The 19,018-nt window shown below is 66.2% G+C and overlaps 1 protein-coding gene across 2 annotated transcripts in view; it reads left to right on the forward strand.

Moving 5' to 3' along the window:
- LOC121151739 (polycystin-1-like) overlaps positions 1-18,907 on the forward strand; it is a 31,341-nt gene extending 12,434 nt beyond the window's left edge. The window contains exons 11-46 of one of the 2 annotated variants that reach the window (XM_040973493.1): positions 132-887; positions 1,452-1,583; positions 1,661-1,836; positions 2,036-2,169; positions 2,469-6,091; positions 6,190-6,339; positions 7,525-7,668; positions 7,751-8,030; positions 8,107-8,320; positions 8,395-8,554; positions 8,696-8,848; positions 9,035-9,179; positions 9,311-9,931; positions 10,019-10,175; positions 10,273-10,525; positions 10,609-10,804; positions 11,376-11,546; positions 11,690-11,833; positions 11,919-12,129; positions 12,215-12,341; positions 13,260-13,382; positions 13,458-13,507; positions 13,662-13,846; positions 13,913-14,003; positions 15,268-15,359; positions 15,441-15,643; positions 15,714-15,908; positions 15,995-16,134; positions 16,221-16,333; positions 16,423-16,567; positions 16,654-16,779; positions 16,900-17,074; positions 17,228-17,518; positions 17,592-17,726; positions 17,988-18,296; positions 18,384-18,907. In XM_040973493.1, coding sequence (XP_040829427.1) covers positions 132-887; positions 1,452-1,583; positions 1,661-1,836; positions 2,036-2,169; positions 2,469-6,091; positions 6,190-6,339; positions 7,525-7,668; positions 7,751-8,030; positions 8,107-8,320; positions 8,395-8,554; positions 8,696-8,848; positions 9,035-9,179; positions 9,311-9,931; positions 10,019-10,175; positions 10,273-10,525; positions 10,609-10,804; positions 11,376-11,546; positions 11,690-11,833; positions 11,919-12,129; positions 12,215-12,341; positions 13,260-13,382; positions 13,458-13,507; positions 13,662-13,846; positions 13,913-14,003; positions 15,268-15,359; positions 15,441-15,643; positions 15,714-15,908; positions 15,995-16,134; positions 16,221-16,333; positions 16,423-16,567; positions 16,654-16,779; positions 16,900-17,074; positions 17,228-17,518; positions 17,592-17,726; positions 17,988-18,296; positions 18,384-18,776 — 10,713 coding nt within the window. In that variant the 3' untranslated portion in view covers positions 18,777-18,907. Of the gene's footprint in view, positions 1-131; positions 888-1,451; positions 1,584-1,660; positions 1,837-2,035; positions 2,170-2,468; positions 6,092-6,189; positions 6,340-7,524; positions 7,669-7,750; positions 8,031-8,106; positions 8,321-8,394; positions 8,555-8,695; positions 8,849-9,034; positions 9,180-9,310; positions 9,932-10,018; positions 10,176-10,272; positions 10,526-10,608; positions 10,805-11,375; positions 11,547-11,689; positions 11,834-11,918; positions 12,130-12,214; positions 12,342-13,259; positions 13,383-13,457; positions 13,508-13,661; positions 13,847-13,912; positions 14,004-14,357; positions 14,384-15,267; positions 15,644-15,713; positions 15,909-15,994; positions 16,135-16,220; positions 16,334-16,422; positions 16,568-16,653; positions 16,780-16,899; positions 17,075-17,227; positions 17,519-17,591; positions 17,727-17,987; positions 18,297-18,383 lie in introns of both variants that reach the window. The other variant, XM_040973494.1, reaches the window with a different exon arrangement.
- Positions 18,908-19,018: the final 111 nt, after the last annotated feature.

Genomic DNA, 19,018 nt, shown 5'->3' on the forward strand with positions numbered 1-19,018 from the left:
CAGCACCAGCACTCAGTGCTGCTGGGGACCCTAGAGCCTTGTCCTGGCTCAGACCCCGGAGGCCTTGTCCCCGCCCTCTGCCCTCACCTCCCCTGGCTGACGCCGTGATGCGGCCCTGCCTCCCTCTGCAGGTCTCCTTCAGCGACCAGGATGCCCCTGTGCTCCCTGGGGACCTCGTCGGCTTGCAACATGATGCTGGACCCGGTGCCTTCCTGCGCTGCCCCCTAGCACCCAGCCACCCTGGCCTCGAGACCCCTTACTTCTCCACCAATTCCTCTGCCTGGCTGGCCCACCTGCCTCCCAAGCTGGAGGGTTCTCCGGCCGGCCGCACCTGTGCCCTGTGGCTGCTTGCGGCCACAGAGCAGCTTACCCCACTGCTGGGTCTGACACCCAACCCTGGGTTGCCACGGCCCGGGCGTTACAAGGTCCAGGCCACGGTGGGCAACTCCGTGTCCAGACACAACCTGTCCTGCAGCTTTGATGTGGTCTCCCCGGTGACTGGGCTGCGCGTCACCTACCCTGCCACCCAGGATGGCCAACTGTACATGCCAACCGGCGGCTCTGTGCTACTGCTGCAGGTGGACTCTGGAGCCAACGCCACTGCCACAGCTCGCTGGGCTGGGGGCAGTGTCAGCGCCCCGTTCATGGCCACCTGCCCTGCCACCACAGCCGCCCTCGTGCCCGCCTGTGTTCAGGAGACCAATGATACCCTGTTCGCAGTGCTGGCGCTGCCCGCATTGCGGGAGGGTGAGCACACGGTGCAGGTTGTAGCTGAGAACAGTGCCAGCCATGCCAACCTCAGCCTGCGGCTGACTGCTGAGGAGCCCATCCGAGGCCTCCACGCCTCACCCAGCCCCGAGAACCGTGTCCTACAGGGCGTCCTGGTGGTGAGTATGGCCCCTAGACAGGATGCAGGGGGCACATGTGCCAGCCAGTGCCTGGCTTCTGGGCACAGGGCTTCTGGGGCACTGGCTGCCCCAAAAACCTGCCGCTTGCCTGATGTGTTTCTGAAGCAGCTCTTCACGCTCTGGGCCACCGCAAGCAGTTGTATGCCGGATTCTTGTCCCTGATGTCACTCGGGGGGTGGGCATGTCCCTGCCTGGAGTATGTCTCCCACAGCCCCAAATTGAGCTGTGTGGGCGTGTCCTGTCATCCCCTTGGGAACCCAGCAGTACTGCTGGCATTGGCTGTGAGGTCTGAGATGGGGTGCCTGCTGCTGGAGAGGCCCAGCTTACTGGGGCAAGGGCACCGTTGGTGTGACCACAGCCGCACACCTGGAGCTTGACCCTGTCAGGGCCCGAGCTCAGCCTGGGCAGCTTCATGCCTCCCCTGTGGGTGTCTGTTGTGGTGCACACCGGTGTGGGGGCTCTCTGGCAGCCCAGCGGGAACCAAGGGTGGAGTCAGCTCAAGTGCTGCTGGGCGTGGCTGATGTCCCGCCCCCACTGGTGTAGAGGTACAGCCCTGTGGTGGAGGCCGGCTCCAACGTGACCTTCCGCTGGACCATTGACGACAAGCAGTCCCTGACCTTCCACAACATGGTCTTCAATGTCATTTACCAGAGCGCAGCCGTTTTCAAGCTCTCGGTAGGCACAGGGAGGTGGGCGTGGCTGGGACTGCCCCAGGCATTGTCCTCACCTGGTGCCCACCTCTCTGACCGCAGCTGACAGCCTCCAACCATGTGAGCAACGCGACGGTGAACTACAATGTCACTGTGGAGCGCATGAACAGGATGTGCGGCCTGCAGGTGTCTGCAGTGCCGGCCGCGCTGTCCCCCAACACCACCTTAGAGCTGACGGCCAGCGTGCTGGTGGACTCGGCTGTGGACGTGACCTTCCAGTGAGTGCCCCCGGACCCAGCACGGCAAGAGGGTTGGCCGCCAGCTTCTCATCCCAGTTGGTGACTGGCTGGCTGTGGGCCAAGCCAGAGGGGCTGCTCAGGATCTCGGCTTCCTTCTCTGTTGGGGTGCTGGTGTTGCCTGGGCAGGGCTGCATGGGGACTCGGGCACCTGCTCATGTTCTGTCCGCTGCCCTGGCAGGTGGACTTTTGGCGATGGGCAGCAGGTGGCAGGTCAGTTCAAGCCGCCATATGATGAGTTCTTCCAGGTCCCAGACCCTACTGTGGCCCAGGTGCTGGTGGAGCACAGCGCCACCCACGTCTACACCAGCCCAGGTGAGGCAGGGCACCCCTCCCCATGGCCTGGCTGTGCAGCTGGGCCCTGTTCTCACCTGTGGTTGGAAGTTGGAGATGGGAGGTCAGAGCTGCAGAAGCCCTGTGGGGCCCTGTCCTCACCCCAAGCCACAGGTTATGCCTTTTGCTGGCCTGTCCGTGGCCTTACTTGACTTCCCTAACTGCGAGGTTGGCCTTGGCTGTCCGACAGCAGCCTGGGGACCTAGTGGGCTGGGCCTGTTTCCCAGGTAGGCCATGCTCCCCTCAGCACCGGGTGCTAGGCAGGGCTTATCCCCGCACAGGTGAGTACAACCTGACGGTCCTCGTGTCCAACACCTTCGAGAACCTGACACATCGCGTCCCCGTGAGTGTGCGCAGCGCCCTGCCCTCAGTGGCGTTGTGCATGAGCAGCAGTGTCTTGGTGGCTGGCCGGCTCGTCACCTTCCTGCCTTGCCCGCTGCCCTCGCCTGGGGGCATCCTGTACACCTGGGATTTGGGGGACGGCTCCCCTATCCTGACACAGAGCCAGCCAGCAGTCAGCCACACCTATGCCCATGGGGGCAGCTACCGCGTTCGCCTGGAGCTCAACAACACGGTAAGCAGTGTGGCAGCCCACGCCGACCTGCTCATCCTGGACGAGCTCCGGGGCTTGAGTGTGCTGGTCAGCCCCACGGTGGAGCAGGGTGCCCCCGTGCTGGTGAATGCCACCCTGGAGGCGGGCGACAACATCACCTGGACATTTGACATGGGGGACGGCACGGTGTTCTCTGGCCCCGAGGCCAAGGTGCAGCACGTGTACCTGCGGGCTCAGAACTACACCGTGAGCGTGCGCGCGGCCAGCCCTGCCGGCTCCCTGGCCCGGAGTGTGCGCGTGCAGGTCTTTGTCCTGGAGGTGCTGCGCATTGAACCTTCTGGCTGCATTCCCACGCAGCCTGGCGTACAACTCATGGCACACGTCACTGGTGACCCTGCCCACTACCTGTTCGACTGGACCTTTGGGGACGGTTCCTCAAACACGAGCGTCTGGGGGCGCCCCACAGTGACCCACAACTTCACGCGGAGCGGCACGTTTCCCCTGGTGCTGGTCCTGTCGAGCCGTGTGAACAAGGCACACTACTTCACGAGCGTGTGTGTGGAGCCCGAGCTGGGCAATGTCACCCTGCAGCCCCAGCAGCAGTTCGTGCGGCTTGGGGACGAGGCCCGCCTGGTGGCTCACGTCTGGCCCTCGTTCCCCTACCGCTACACCTGGGACTCGGGCGCTCAGGATGCCGGCCCCGCCCGCGCTGGGGGCCCTGAGGCAGCATTCACCTTTCGGGAGCCCGGCTCCTTCCTGGTGACTGTGTGCGTGTCCAACAACGTGTCTGCTGCCAATGACTCGGCTCTGGTGGAGGTGCAGGAGCCCGTGGTGGTCACGGGCATAAGGGTCAACAGCTCTCGTGTGCTGGAGCTGCAGAAGCCCTACCTGTTGGCTGCCGTAGGCCGCGGGCGCCCTGCTTCCTACCGGTGGGAGCTGGGGGACGGGGCCTGGCTCCAGGGCCCTGAGGTCGTGCACAGCTACAACAGCACTGGCGACTTCACCGTCAAGGTGGCCGGCTGGAACGAGGTGAGCCGCAGCGAGTCCCAGCTGAACGTCACGGTCAAGCAGCGTGTGCGGGGGCTGCGTGTAAATGCCAGCCGCACGGTGGTGCCCCTGAACGGCAGCGTGAGTTTCAGCACCACCCTGGAGGCCGGGAGCGACGCGCGCTATTCGTGGGTGCTGTGCGACCGCTGCACGCCCATCCCCGGGGGCCCCGCCATCTCCTACACCTTCCGCTCCGTCGGCACCTTCACCATCACCGTCACGGCAGAGAACGAGGCGGGCGCCGCCCAGGACAGCGTCTTCATCTATGTCCAGGAGCTCATCGAAGGGCTGCAGGTGCTGGGCGGAGGTGACGCCTGCTGCTTCCCCACCAACCACACGCTGCAGTTGCAGGCTGCCGTCAGGGAGGGCACCAACATCTCCTACAGCTGGACTGCCCAGCGCGAGGGTGGCCTGCCCCTCACCGGCAGTGGGAAGGGCTTTGCACTAACTGCGCTCCAGGCTGGCACCTACCACATCCTGCTGCGGGCCACCAACATGCTGGGCAGTGCCCTGGCCGACCGCACGGTGGACTTTGTGGAGCCTGTGGGCTGGCTCACCGTGGCCGCCTCCCCAAGCCCGGCTGCCGTCAACACGAGTGTCACCCTCCGCGCTGAGCTGGCCGGCGGCAGTGGCGTCACTTACTCCTGGTCCTTGGGTGAAGAACTGAGCTGGGAGACCCCTGAGCCCTCTACCACACACACCTTTCCCACATCCGGCCTGTACCGGGTCACGGTCACAGCATGGAATCAGCTAGGCACGGCCAATGCCACTGTCGAGGTGGCCGTGCAGGTGCCTGTGAGAGGTCTCACGATCAAGGCTGGCGACCTGGACAGCAGTTTTGTGGCAGCTGGTTCCACCGTGCCCTTCTCGGGGCAGCTGGCTGCAGGCACCAACGTGACCTGGTGCTGGGACGTGCCTGGCGGCAGCAGGTATGGCCAACATGTTGCCGTGGGCTTCCCTACGGCCAGCACCTTCTCCATCAAGCTCAATGCCTCCAACGCAGTCAGCTGGCTTGTAGCCATGCACAACCTCACGGTGGAAGAGTCCATCGTGGGCCTGGTGCTGTGGGCCAGCAGCGAGGTGGCGGCGCCCAGGCAGCCTGTCCACTTCCAGATCCTGCTGGCTGCCGGCTCGGCCGTCACCTTCCGCCTGCTGGTTGATGGCGCTGGTCCCGAGGTACTTCCCGGGCCCTATTTTTCCCGCAGCTTTTCCTGGGTCGGAGAGCACTTGGTAAGCGTCCAGGCCGATAACCATGTGAGCCGGGCGCAGGCCCAGGTGCGCGTCTCTGTGCTGGAGCCCGTGGTGGGGCTGCAGGTGCCCCACTGCTGTGAGCCAGGCATCCCCACGGGCACTGAGCAGAACTTCACAGCACGTGTGCACCAGGGCTCCCGTGTCGCCTATGCTTGGTACTTCTCCCTGCAGAAGGTGCAGGGTGACTCGCTGGTCATCCTGTCGGGCCGGGACGTCACCTACACCCCCGTGGCGGCGGGGCTCCTGGAGATCCATGTGCGAGCCTTCAACGCGCTGGGCGGTGTGAACCTGACGCTGGCCCTGGAGGTGCAAGACGTCATCCAGTACGTGGAGCTGCGCAGGGGCCGCTGCTTCACCAACCGCTCGGCTCACTTTGAGGCTGCCACAAGTCCCAGCCCACGACGGGTGGCCTACCGCTGGGACTTTGGGGATGGGGCTCCAGTGCAGGTCACAAGGGAACCCTGGGCTGACCACTCCTACCTGCAGCCCGGGGACTACCGCGTGCAGGTGAATGCCTCCAACCTGGTGAGCTTCTTCGTGGCGCAGGCCACAGTGAGCGTCCAGGTGCTGGCCTGCGAGGAGCCTGCGGTGGACGTGGCCCTGCCGCTGCAGGTCACCATGAGACGCTCGCAGCGCAACTACCTCGAAGCCCACGTCGACCTGCGTAACTGCGTCGTCTACCAGACGGAGTACCGCTGGGAGGTGTACCGCACTGCCAGCTGCCAGCGGCTGGCCCACTCGGCTCGTGTGACCCTGCCCGGTGTGGACGTGAGCCGGCCCCAGCTGGTGGTGCCTCGACTGGCCCTGCCTGTCGGCCACTACTGTTTTGTGTTTGTGGTGTCATTTGGAGATACGCCATTGGCACGCAGCATCCAGGCCAATGTGACTGTGGCTGCCGAGCGCCTGGTGCCCATCATTGAGGGGGGCTCCTATCGGGTATGGTCGGACACCCAGGACCTGGTGCTGGACGGCAGTGAGTCGTATGACCCGAACCTGGAGGATGGAGAGCAGACACCTCTGAGCTGCCACTGGGCCTGCGTGGCCTCCACGCAGGTGAGCATGGGACTGACCCGAGTGGGTTTAGTTCCAGTGTGGGCAGGAGGTGTCTGTCCCCCTGGCCAGGCTCTGACCCCTCTCCTCACTGTCTGCAGACCGAGGCTGGCGTGTGCACCCTGAACTTCGGGCCCCGAGGGAGCAGCGTGGTCACCATCCCCCGGGAGCGCCTGGAAGCCGGTGTGGAGTACACCTTCAACCTCACCGTGTGGAAGGCAGGCCGGAAGGAGGAGGTCGCCAGTCAGACGGTTGGTGCTGCCTTGTGTCCGCCAGCTGGTGCCGGCATTACCGCTGTCTGCCTTCGCTCTAAGTTCCCATGTTTTAGTGCTTCTTGGGGATTTGTGTTCATTCACATAACATTTTAAAATTCTTGATTTATTTTGAAGTCAGAAGGAGAGAGAGATCTTCCGTCTGTTGGTTCACTTTCCAAATAGCCACAAATGGCTGGAGCTGAGCCGATCTGAACCCAGGAGCCAGGAGTTTCCTCCAAGTGCAGGGTCCCAAGGCTTTTGGGCCCTCTATCTCTGTTTTCCCAGGCCATAAACAGGGAGCTGGATGGGAAGTGGAGCAGCCGGGACTAGAACCGGCGCCTGTATGGGGCGCCAGTGCTGCAGTCAGGGAATTAGCTGCCAACCTCTTGGTGTTGGTTTGATGTGAGTTCCATTTCATGACACCCATCGTGACCATGGCTTCTTTCCGTATCAGAGCATAGCTGTATATGGAGTTCTTAAAAAAATTATTTCTGCTGGAAAGTCAGATTTGCAGAGGGAAGGAGAGGAAGACCTTCCGTGTGCCAACTCACTCCCCAAGCGGCCACAAGGCCAGAGCTGCATCAGTCCAAAGTCAGGAGCCAGGAGCCTCTTCTGGGTCTCCCAAGCGGTTGCAGGTCCCAAGGCTTTGGGCCATCCTCGACTGCTGGATGGGAAGTGGAGCTGCCGGGATTAGAACCGGTGCCCATATGGGATCCCAGCACGTTCAAGGGGAGGACTTTAGGTGTTAGGAGAGGTTGGTAAAAGCAAGCCATGTCCTGACAGGAAGCAGAGTCCCTTTCCACCCTAAGGCTGTTCTCGCAGTGGACCCTGGTTCCCACTTGGGACAGGCCAGTCTCCTCACCCTGCTCTCCTGCGTGGTCAGCCAGGGAGGTTGGGAACAGCGGGCTGCGGTCCCAGGTCCCTGGCAGCCACATTCACCTGTCCCTGGTGCTGGACCACGCCTTTCTCCACTGGCTTGCCTGGGCAGGCCTGACCAGAGAGGGCAGTTGGAGCAGGGTCAGCTCGGTCTCTGCCCAGCTGTGGGCACTCGAGATGGGGTCTTGTGTGGAGTCTGAGTGGGGTAGGAGCTGCTGGACCAAGGACAGAAGGCTTCCCTGGAAAGGGAGCAGTCCATGCAGGAGGCAGTGCCAGGGCCTGACCTGTGACCCCACCCCTGCCCAGGTGCTGATCCGCAGTGGCCGACTGCCCATCGTGTCCTTGGAGTGTGTGTCCTGCAAGGCACAGGCGGTGTACGGAGTGAGCCGCAGCTCCCACGTGTACCTGGAGGGCCGTTGTCACAACTGCAGCCGCGGCTCCAAACGAGGGGTGAGTGGTGGGCAGGCCGGTGGGGAGCCGGGGCCTCCCCTGCCATGTCCCTGCCTCCTCACACCTCCGGGTGTCCCCGCAGCGCTGGGCTGCACGCACCTTCAGCAACAAGACGCTGGTGCTGGACAAGACAACCACGTCCACCGGCAACGCGGGCATGCGGCTGGTGGTACGGCGCGGCGTGCTGCAGGACGGCCAGGGCTACACGTTCACGCTCACGGTGCTGGGACGCTCCGGTGAGGAGGAAGGCTGCGCTTCCATCCGGCTGGCCCCAAACCGGCCGCCACTGGGGGGCGCTTGCCGCCTCTTCCCGCTGGCTGCCGTGCGTGCCCTCACCACCAAGGTGCAATTCGAGTGTACAGGTACGTGTGAACCAGGAGATGCGGGTGAGGGGCTGGAGGATGAGGTCTAACGCGGCCCCCCGACTGCTGTCCACAGGGTGGTGGGACGCGGAGGATGCGGGGGCGCCCCTGGTGTACGCGTTGCTGCTGCGCCGCTGTCGCCAGGGCCACTGCGAGGAGTTCTGCATCTATAAAGGCAGCCTTGCAGCCTACTCTGCTGTGCTCCCACCCGGCTTCCGGCCGCACTTCCAGGTGGGCCTGGCTGTGGTGGTGCAGGACCAGCTGGGGGCTGCCGTGGTCGCCCTCAACCGGTGAGTAGGGTATGCAGGAGCAGGGGAGGGAGGACAGAGGCCCCTGCCTGCTCATGTCCCCTGCCGTCACACAGGTCTCTGGTCATCGCCCTGCCCGAGCCCAATGGCAGCTCCCCCAGCCTCACGGCCTGGCTGCATGGCCTCACAGCCAGCGTGCTCCCTGGCCTGCTGCGTCAGGCTGACCCCCAGCACGTTATCGAATACTCACTGGCCCTGGTCACTGTGCTGAACGAGGTCAGTGTGAGCGCCTTGGTGGACACCGTGGCCTTGAGCCCTTCCGCCGTCCCTTCCATGCCCCTGCCGCTGGCCCGCTGGTGCTGCAGGGGGTTCCTTGCCTGGCCGCTGACAGCACTGCTGTGCCCGCTGCCCCACCAGTATGAGCAGGTGCTGGACGTGGCCACAGAGGCGGAGCGGGAGCAGCAGCTGCGGGCCCAGATACGCAAGAACATAACAGAGACCCTGGTGTCCCTGCGGGTCAACACGGTGGACGACATCCAGCAGATTGCAGCCGCACTGGCCCAGTGCACGGTAGGGGGTCCCTGGACGTCCTCTGCTGGGGGCCGGGCCTCCAAGTGCAGGGGCTTCTTTCAGTTCTGTGTGCTGCATCCCGTCGCCTAGGCTTCTCTTGTGCTGCGGTCCAGTGTGAGGCCAGTGCACCTGCTGTGACTGGCTGCTGCTGTGCAGCCTGGGCCCCATGCGCGTGGTTCCCTGCAGGTGTCCAGCAGGGAACTGGTGTGTCGCTCCTGCCTGAAGAAGACACTGCACAAGCTGGAGGGCATGATGCGCATCCTGCAGGCCGAGACCACCGAGGGCACTGTGACGCCCACGGGCATCGCGGACAGCATCCTCAACATCACAGGTGCAGGATGCTGTGGCCCCGCCCTCCACACCCGGGCCCCTCCCGCCCCGGCCCCGGGCCACGCCCCTCCCGGCCCCGGGCCACGCCCCTCCCGGCCCCGGGTCACTCCCCTGACCTCCTGCCCATTGCAGGGGATCTCATCCACCTGGCTGGCCTGGACCTGCAGGGCACCCAGCTGACAGAGCCCGGCACAGAGCCACCTGCCCTGATGGTGGCCTCCAGGGCCTACAACCTGTCTTCCGCCCTCATGTGCATCCTTATGCGTTCCCGTGTGCTCAATGAAGAACCTCTGACTCTGGCTGGTGAGGAGATTGTGGCCCAGGGCAAGCGCTCGGACCCATTGAGCCTGCTGTGCTATGGCAACGCCTCTGGGCCCGGCTGCCATTTCTCCATCCCCGAGGCCTTCAGTGGGGCCCTGGCGCCACTCAGCGACGTGGTGCAACTCATGCTGCTCGTGGACTCCAATCCCTTCCCCTTCGGCTACATCAGCAACTACACAGTCTCCACCAAGGTGGCGTCCATGGCCTTCCAGACGCAGGCTGGCACCCACATCCCCATTGAGCGTCTGGCCTCGGAACGCGCCATCACTGTGAAGGTGCCCAACAACTCGGACCAGGCCTCCTGGGGGCCCCAGGCATCTGCGGGCTCTGCCATCATTCAGCCCCAGGCCTCGGTCAGCGCCGTCGTGGCCCTGGACAGCAGTAACCCTGCGGCAGGGCTGCACCTGCGGCTCACGTACACGCTGGTGAATGGTGGGTGCTACGAGGCAAGCCCCCGCAGTTTCCTGCCTGTTTCCTGGGGGTGGGCGGGCAGGGTCTGACGCTGCACCTGCCCTCCAGGGCACTACCTGTCCGAGGAGCCTGAGCCATACCTGGCTGTGTACCTGCACTCGGAGCCCCAGCCCAATGAGCACAACTGCTCGGCCAGCAGGAGGATCAGCCCGGAGCTGCTCACGGGCACCGACCACAGGCCCTACACCTTCTTCATCGCCCCAGGGTGAGCCCCTCCCCACGTGGTGACTGCTGGAAGGTGGGATTGGGGTCTGAAGCCGGGTCGTGCTGAAGGGTCTTGCTGCTGCATTCCTCATTCCTAGAACCCGAGCACCCACTGGCAGTTACTACCTGAACCTGACAAGCCACTTCCGCTGGTCGGCGCTTGAGGTGTCCGTGGGCCTCTACACGGCCCTGTGCCAGTACTTCAGTGAGGAGGACATGATGTGGAAGACGGAGGGGCTCGTGCCCCTGGAGGAGACCTCGCCCAGCCAGGCCGTGTGTCTCACACGCCACCTCACTGCCTTCGGTGCCAGCCTCTTTGTGCCCCCCAGCCGTGTCCACTTCGTCCTCCCCGTGAGTACAGGTGGCGGGTGAGGGCACAGGCTGGGTTCTATCCACGGATGGGCGATGTGGACATGACGGCCCTGTCTGCTCAGGAGCCGGCTGCAGGCATGAACTATGTCATCTTGCTGACCTGTGCTGTGTGCCTGGGGGGCTATGCGGTCATGGCCGTGATCCTGCGCAAGCTGGACCAGCTAGACCTGCGCCACATCCGGGTCATCCCATTCTGCGGGAAAAGGGGCCGCTTCAAGTATGAGATTCTGGTCAAGACCGGCTGGGGCAGGGGCTCGGGTGAGTGCAGGCTCCTGGCCACCCCACGCAGGGCCAGCCTCCCTGAGTTGCTGATGCCAGGCCAGAAGGGGCCTCACTGCCTGGGGCTCACAGGCCAGCACCAGCTCTGCCTAAGTGTCCGTGTGACGGCTCCAAGGGAGATGCACTGAGTGCTAACAGTGTGTGTCCAGCTGCCTGCTGACGCTCAGCCCAGGAAGCAGTGGGTTTGGGTGGGTCAGGTTTCTGGGTTTTCCACGTGGATGTAGGTCCCCAAGCACTTGGGCCATCCTGCTGTACCGGCACATTAGCAGGGAGCTGGATGGGGAGTGAAGCAGCTGGGATTCGAACCAGCACCCATATGGGATGCCTGCACTGCTGGTGGAGGTTTCACCCACTACGTCAGAGTCAGGGACCAGACCAAGCGGCCTGGGGTCTGAGGGCAGGCCCTGCAGTTGGTGCGCCCTGGCTGTTGGGCCTGGAGTCCTTGGATGCTGGGGTCATGCTTGGTTTAGCACTCATGTGACAGAAAGGCAGCCTGGGCCCCAAGCGGGGTGGCCGCCCACGCAGGCTCCTGCCCCCCCACCATCCGCAGGCACCACAGCACACGTGGGCATCATGCTGTATGGGGCAGACAGCCGCAGCGGCCACCGGCACCTGCACGGGCACAGGGCCTTCCACCGCAACAGCCTCGACATCTTCCAGATTGCCACCCCACACAGCCTGGGCAGCGTGTGGAAAATCCGCGTGTGGCATGACAACAAAGGTGCCACCTGCGCCCTGCCCCGCCCTGCCCTGTCCCGCCCCGCCCTGCCCCGCCCCGCCCTGCCCTGCCCTCCCCCCTGCCCTCCCCCGCCCTGCCCTCCCCCCCCCTCGCTGCTACCCTCACCTCCCCCCGCATCCCCGCAGGGCTCAGCCCAGCCTGGTTCCTGCAGCACGTGATCGTCCGGGACCTGCAGAGCGCACGCAGCACCTTCTTCCCGGTCAATGCCTGGCTCTCAGTGGACACAGAGGCCAACGGCGGCCTGGTGGAGAAGGAGGTGCTGGCGGCAAGTAAGGGGCTTCCTGGCATCCCAGGGCTGGGGCGGGTGGCCGCTCTGGCCCTTCCTGCAGCTGGCCCTCGCTCTCACTGGCCCAGGCGACACCGCCTTGTGGCAGTTCCGACGCCTCCTGGTGGCCGAGCTGCAGCGTGGCTTCTTTGACAAACACATCTGGCTGTCTGTGTGGGATCGTCGGCCCCGCAGCCGCTTCACCCGCGTGCAGAGAGCCACCTGCTGCGTGCTGCTGCTCTGCCTGTTCCTGGGCGCGAACGCCGTGTGGTATGGGATCGTGGGAGACGCCACCTACAGGTGCGTGCGTGGGGCGCGGGGAGGCCTGCCTCTGTCCGGCCCCTGGCGACCTACACTGGCCCTGGTCTCTTATGCTACTGTGCAGCACGGGGCCTGTGTCCAGGGTGGTCCCACTGAGCCTCGGCACGGCCGCCGTGGGCCTGGTGTCCAGCGTCATCGTGTACCCCGTCTACTTGCTTGTCCTGTTCCTCTTCCGCATGTCCCAAAGCAAGGTAGGCCTGGAGAGCTGGGACGGCTGGACCAGGGAGCGTGAAGTGGAAAGAAGTGTGCTCCTTTGTTGGAAAGAGTTGCAGCGCAGAGGGGAGCGGGAGAGATCTTCATGTGCTGGTTCAGATCCAGGTTACCGGCAGCCAGGGCTGGGCCGGCCCAGAGCCAGCAGCCTCTTCCGGGTCTCCCACACGGTCCCAAGGCTCTGGGCCGTGCTCGACTGCTTTCCCGGGCCACAGGCAGGGAGCTGGATGGGACGCGGGGCTGCCGGGACAGGAACCGGTGCCCATTTGAGGGGTTGAACTTTGCTAGACCACAATGCCGGCCTCGAGCTAATTATTTCTTTTAGTGTGTTTGCTGCCAAAGCAAGCTTAAGCTAGTTTTTTAAACGTTCGTTTCTTGTCAGCATTCATTTCTTTTCTTGGTGTATTTTTCCCAATGTACGTGCGTGAAGACATATTCTTGTACAGGGTTCTCTGCTGCCCTCCATCTGCGCTCCCCCTTGTCGCATCAGCACACCCATTGCCTCCAGCCGAGCGGCTTATCTCCCCAGTATAAAAAGTTATAGTAAATAGAGGAAAAGGGAAAAAAAAGTTTAATTGTAAAGCAATTTATTTATTTGAAAAGCAGAATGACAGAAAGGAGAGTCGTGTCCTACCCGCTGGTTCACTGAAGCTGGGAGCTCTGCCCGGGGCCGCGGCGGGCAGGCCGGCCAGGCTCGGGACAGCATGCCGCCTGTGCCCCAGCCGCCTCCCGAGTTACCTCGAAACTGCTTTCTTTAGTTGCACTAGCAGGCTCTCACGCTGTCAGGACATGCGGAAAGGACCGTGTAGATAGAAAAGCTGTCCAGAGCACCGGTCTGGACCCTATCTCCTGAGCAGGGCCTACAGCTGCCCCGCCTAGCTCTTGCGCTCGCCCTGCAGGTAGCTAGGGGCCTGGGCCATGCCCCACCAGGCCCGCCGGAGCTGGACGGGGACAGCTGCCTGGACTCATCTGTGCTGGACAGCGCCTTCCTCGGCCTGGCAGGACTCCGGGCGGAGGTGAAGGTTTAGGCCCGGGGTGGGAGGATGGGCCTGCCTTGTGGGGCTGGCCTCACGGTGATGTGCTCTGCCTTCCCACAGGCCTTTGCTGGGCACACAAAAAGTGACTCATTTCTGGAAGATTCCAATAGGTGGGTCCCCTGGAGAACTGAGCCTTGGGGTAGGCAGCTGCTCCCCAGGGTGTCAGTTCCCAGCTCCTGCGTGTCCTCTGCGTGTGTGTGTGCTGGCCGTGTGCGTGTTCAGTCTTATCCCCCAGCTCCCCTTGCTGAGCCCTGTTACCCACAGCCTGGCCTGCTGGCCATCCAGCGAGGGGACATTCAGCTGGCCAGACCTGCTCAGCGACCCGTCCATCGTGGGCAGCACCCTGCAGCGGCTGGCAAGGGTCCGCATGGGCCGGCTGCTGGGCGCAGAGGAGGACAGCCTGTCCCTGGCCAGCCCCTGCTCCCCGGCCAAGTACCTGTCAGCACTAGGTGAGTTGGGGAGGGGGAGGGGCAGCTCCCACGCTGGGCCCGCCCTCACATGGCCTCTTCCTGCAGATGAAGACCTGATCCGGCAGGTCCTGGCTGACGGGGCAAGTGGCCTGACCTCCCAGGACCCAGAGATGGAAACGGACCTGCTGACCGGCTTGTAAGTGCACAGATCCTGGGGACCAGGCCTCATTTCCCTCAGCAGTGACCCCACCATGAGCTTTTTAAGCTGTTGTAATAAACTGTTGCAGTTTTAGGAATTTTCCCATTTCTTGGCTGTTTTCCAATTTAGCAACTGTTTTAACATAGTTACTCTTTTCAAACGGATTTATTGAAACAAGGCACAGTTAGAGCAAGGGGTGGAGACAGAGATCTTGTGTCTGACCATAAAGGCCAGGGCTGGGCCCGGCTAAAGCCAGGAGTTCCATCCTGGTCCCCGTCAGGCCGGCCGGGACCCAAGGGCTTGGTCCGTCCTCCACGGCTGTCTCAGGCCATTGGCAGGCAGTTGGATCAGAAGTGGAGCAGCTGGCACTCAAACCAGCGTCCACATGGGATGCTGGCACCTCAGGCCTACCACACGGGCTCCTTCGGCCTTATTTGAACCTGTCTGAGTCAGCAGACTTCACCCCTCCCTCCCAGGTGCAGAGCTCACCTCTCCCCCTGGGCCTGGTGCCTGTGCCAGGACAGCAGGTGCAGGGCCACGGCTAGTGCTTCAAGAGCCAGACGGAAGCCACAGGGCCCTTGGTGATGACACTTCGTCCTTGTCCCCTCGTCTGGCCATGGCGCCCGTGCAGAAGGCTGGCTGGGGGCCCAGTGGCTCTGCCCTGAGGCTGTCCTGCGGCTGCCTCTGCTGTCCACCCGTCTGCGTCCCTTCTGCAAGGGCGTCCTTCCCGGACGGCGGCCCGTGCTTGTGCTTGGCTGAGCACCAGCGCCTCCCAGCAGCTGTTCCTCGGCTCCAGCGAGGGCAGAGTGGCCGCTGGGTGTGGGTCAGCAGTCCTGCTCCCGGGTGCCCTCTCTCCCTCACCCCAGAGGAAAGCGAGTCTGCATCACGTGAGTGTGTGGTGCCTGCTCTCCTGCCGCTGCCTCTACACACTTGCTCCCCGGCGGCCAGAGCCCGCAGCCCAGCGCAGCCCCCGGCAGCGTGTGCTCAGGGCTCAGAGCCATCCCTGCCCCCATGCCCGCCTGTCCAGGCATGCTGGCATTTAGTGGTGGCACAGAGAATCTGCACTGTCCCGTGTGCAGGTCAGCGCTGGCCTCCGTGTGGCAAGGTGGGACCCCAGCTGTGGTGGGCGTGTGTGAAGAGCAGTCTGGAGGTGGCTGCCATGCGCAGTGGTGTGAGCACTGTACCCGCTAGACCATGGTGGCAGCACCCCAAGTCCTCAGTGCAGGTCCCCAGGAGGACACCGAGCTCCTGTTCCCCTCAGGTCCAGAGCCCCCAGGGAGACGGAGGTGCTGGCACTGCAGAGGCTGGACAAGGCACCCCCAGCGGCCCCTGCGGCTCTCCTGTGCAGGGCAGGTGCGCTTGGGGGTGCTGGGACGTCCCTCCCCCTTCCCTCCCCAGGCCTCACCTGCCAATCACAGCTTTCTCTGTCTCCAGGCCCGGCGGAGGGGCCGCGGAAGTGCCTGCTGCCGGCCTGGTGTGCCCCCCTGGCCCACGGGCTCAGCCTGTTCCTGGTGGCCGTGGCTGTAGGGGTCTCCGGGTGGGTCGGCACCAGTTTCCCCCCCAGCGTGAGCGTCTCGTGGCTCCTGTCGAGTAGCTGCAGCTTCGTGGTCTCGTTCCTGGGCTGGGAGCCCCTGAAGGTGCGTGGCTCCCCGGGGGGCTCCCGGTGGTGGGCGGCCAGTCCCACCCATGCTACCTGCCCCACCACAGGTCCTGTTGGAAGCCCTGTACTTCTCACTGCTGGCCAAGCGCCTGCACCCCGACGAGGATGACAGCCTGGTGGGAAGCCCGGCTGTGACGCCCGTGGGCGAGCGCGTGCCCCGTGTGCGCCCGCCCCATGGCTTTGCGCTTTTCCTGGCCAAGGAGGAGGCCCGCAAGGTCAAGAGGCTGCACGGCATGCTGAAGGTGAGCCCTGCGGTGCCCTGGCCTTGGGGCGCCCGCTCCTGCCAGGGCTGGGGCCGAGCTGACCCCGGGGCACCCCTGTCCCCCAGAGCTTCCTGGTGTACCTGCTTTTCCTGCTGGTGACGCTGCTGGCCAACTACGGGGACGCCTCCTCGCACGGCCACGCCTACCGCCTGCAGAGCGCCCTCAAGCAGGAGCTGGCCAGCAGGGCCTTCCTGGCCATCACCCGGTGCGCGCACCCCGGCCAGCCAGGCGCGGCCCGCGGGAGGGCGATGGGCTCGGGCCGCGCCTGCGTCTGACCACCTGGCCCGGCAGGTCTGAGGAGTTCTGGCCGTGGATGTCCCGCGTGCTGCTCCCCTCGGTGCACGGGAACCAGTCCTGCCCGGAGCTGGGGCCCCCGCGCCTGCGGCAGGTGCGGCTGCGGGAAGGTGAGCGGGGCGCTGCGGGCCTTGGGTTGTGGGGGCCGGGGTGGCCCCGGGCGAGGCGGGCGGTGACCCAGCCCGGGCCTGCCTTGCAGGGCTGTGCCCGGAGGTGCCCGGCGCAGGACCGCGCGCCTGCTCGGCCTCGGGCAGCTTCAGCACCGGCGACTACAGCGTCGGCTGGGGCCGCGAGGCCCGCAACGGCTCTGCCCCGTGGGCCTACTCGGCGCCTGACCTGCCGGGGTGAGCGGGGCGCCAGGCCGGGGGAGGCGCGCTGGGGGAGCCCCTGGCGTGCGGCCCGGCTCCACGCGGCCCCTCTCCCCTCCCAGCACCTGGTCCTGGGGCCACTGCGCCGTGTACGACAGCGGGGGCTACGTGCAGGAGCTGGGCCTGAGCCTGGAGGAGAGCCGCGCGCGTCTGCGCTTCCTGCGGCGGCACAACTGGCTGGACGACAGGTGCCCCCCGCCCCCGGGCCCCACGACCCCCGTGCCATGACTGCCCGGCTCCCGCCCGTCCCCGACGCTCCCGTCCCCGACGCTCCCGTCCCCGACGCTCCCGTCCCCCGCCCCGTGCAGGAGCCGCGCCGTGTTCGTGGAGCTCACGCGCTACAGCCCGGCCGTGGGGCTGCACGCCGCCGTCACCCTGCGCCTCGAGTTCCCCGCCGCCGGCCGCGCCCTGGCCGCGCTCAGTGTCCGCCCCTTCGCGCTGCGCAGGCTCAGCGGGGGGCTGTCGCTGCCGCTGCTCACCTCGGTAGGCCCCGCCCACCCGCCCGGGCCCCGCCCACCCGCCCGGGGCCCCGCCCACCCGCCCGGGCCCCGCCCACCCGCCCGGGCCCCGCCCACCCCTGATCCTGCCCGTGGCCCCGCCCCTCGCGGGCCCCGCCCTCACGAGCCCCGCCCCCAGGTGTGCCTGCTGCTGTTCGCGCTCTACTTCTCCGTGGCCGAGGTCCACGCGTGGCGCAGGGAGGGACGCGCGCGGGCGGCGCGGCCGGGGCCCTGGGCGAGGTGGCTGCTGGTGGCGCTGACGGCGGCCGCCGCCCTGGTGCGCCTGGCCCAGCTGGGCGCCGCGGACCGCCAGTGGGCGCTGCTGGTGCGGGGCCGCCCGCGCCGCTTCACCAGCTTCGAGCAGGTGGCCCAGCTGGGCGCCGCTGCCCGCGGCCTGGCGGCCTCGCTGCTCTTCCTGCTGCTGCTCCAGGTGAGCGCCGGGCCGGGGGTTGGGGGTTGGGGGGCCCGGGGGGCCGGGCAGCACTGACGCCCCCTGCCCGCAGGCCGCCCGGCAGCTGCGCTTCGTGCGCCAGTGGTCCATCCTGGGCAAGACGCTGCGCCGGGCCCTGCCCGAGCTGGCCGGGGCCGCCGTGGGCCTGCTGCTGCTGGGCGCCGCCTACACGCAGCTGGCCGTGCTGGTGGGTACTGGGAGCTGCCGCCGTGGGCCGCTGTCCACCGCCCCCTGCCCCCCTGCCCACCGCCCCCTGCCCCCCTGCCCACCGCCCCCCGCCCCCCTGCCCACCTCCCCGACCCTCCCGCTCACCGGCCCTCCTGCCCCCCTGCCCACCGCCCCCCTGCCCCCCTGCCCACCGCCCCCCGCCCCCCTGCCCACCGCCCCCCGCCCCCCTGCCCACCTCCCCGACCCTCCCGCTCACCGGCCCTCCTGCTCTGGCCCACAGCTCGTCTCCTCCGCAGACAGCCTCCGGAGCGCGGCGGGGGCCCTGGTGGTGCTGTGCCCGGGCGCCGGGCTCGGGGTCCCCACGCCGTGCCCAGGTGGCTCCTGGCCCCTGTTCCCGCTGCTGTGCGCGGGGCTCTGGGCCCTGCGGCTGTGGGGCGCGCTGCGGCTGGGCGCCGTGGTGCTGCGCTGGCGCTACCGCGGGCTGCGTGGGGAGCTGTACCGGCCGGCCTGGGAGCCGCAGGACCACGAGATGGTGGAGCTGCTGCTGCGAAGGCTGCGCCTCTGGCTGGGCTTCAGCAAGGCCAAGGAGGTGGGTACGGCCCAGTGGGGGTGGAGAAGGCCCGCCCCGGGAACCCGGAGCGCAGCCGGAGTGACGGAGCCCCTGTGCCGCCCCCAGTTCCGCCACAAAGTGCGCTTCGAGGGCATGGAGCCCCTGCCCTCCCGCTCTTCCCGGGGCTCCAAGGCGTCAGATGCCCGCCTGCCCAGCGCCGGTTCCGATGCCTCCCACCCCTCCACGTCCTCCAGTCAGCTGGACGGCCCTGGCCCTGGGCACCCAGGTGCGCGCGGGGAGCCAGAGCCTTCCCGGCTGCACGCGGTGTTCGAGGCCCTGCTTGCGCAGTTCGACCGGCTCAACCAGGCCACGGAGGAGGTCTACCAGCTCGAGTGGCGGCTGCAGAGTCTCCTGCCTGCCTCTGACCCGAGGCCTGCCCAGGCTGGCACGGACGCAGCCCCAGGGCCCACCAGGACCTCTGCACGGGGCAAGAACAGAGTACACCCCAGCAGCACCTAGCCCTGGGGAACCAGGACCGCTCAGTATTACTTTCTGCCCCAGCGAGGGCTGGGCAGGCAGGCGCTGTCTGCCCACGAGCTGCCGCACTTTAGGAGGCTGCGTGGCCGGCCAGGCCCCTGCCCGCTGCCCGCCGGAGGCCACAGCAGTACTGGACGGGCGAGTGCCCCCCCCGAGATGCTAACTTATTCCCCAGGTCCTCAGGTACAGCGGGCCTGTGCCGGCCTCAGGCTCGGGGGCAGGCA

This window comes from Ochotona curzoniae, unplaced genomic scaffold (assembly GCF_017591425.1).
Source record: "Ochotona curzoniae isolate NIBS_2020 unplaced genomic scaffold, NIBS_Ocur_1.0 contig_2321, whole genome shotgun sequence".
NCBI lineage: Eukaryota > Metazoa > Chordata > Mammalia > Lagomorpha > Ochotonidae > Ochotona > Ochotona curzoniae.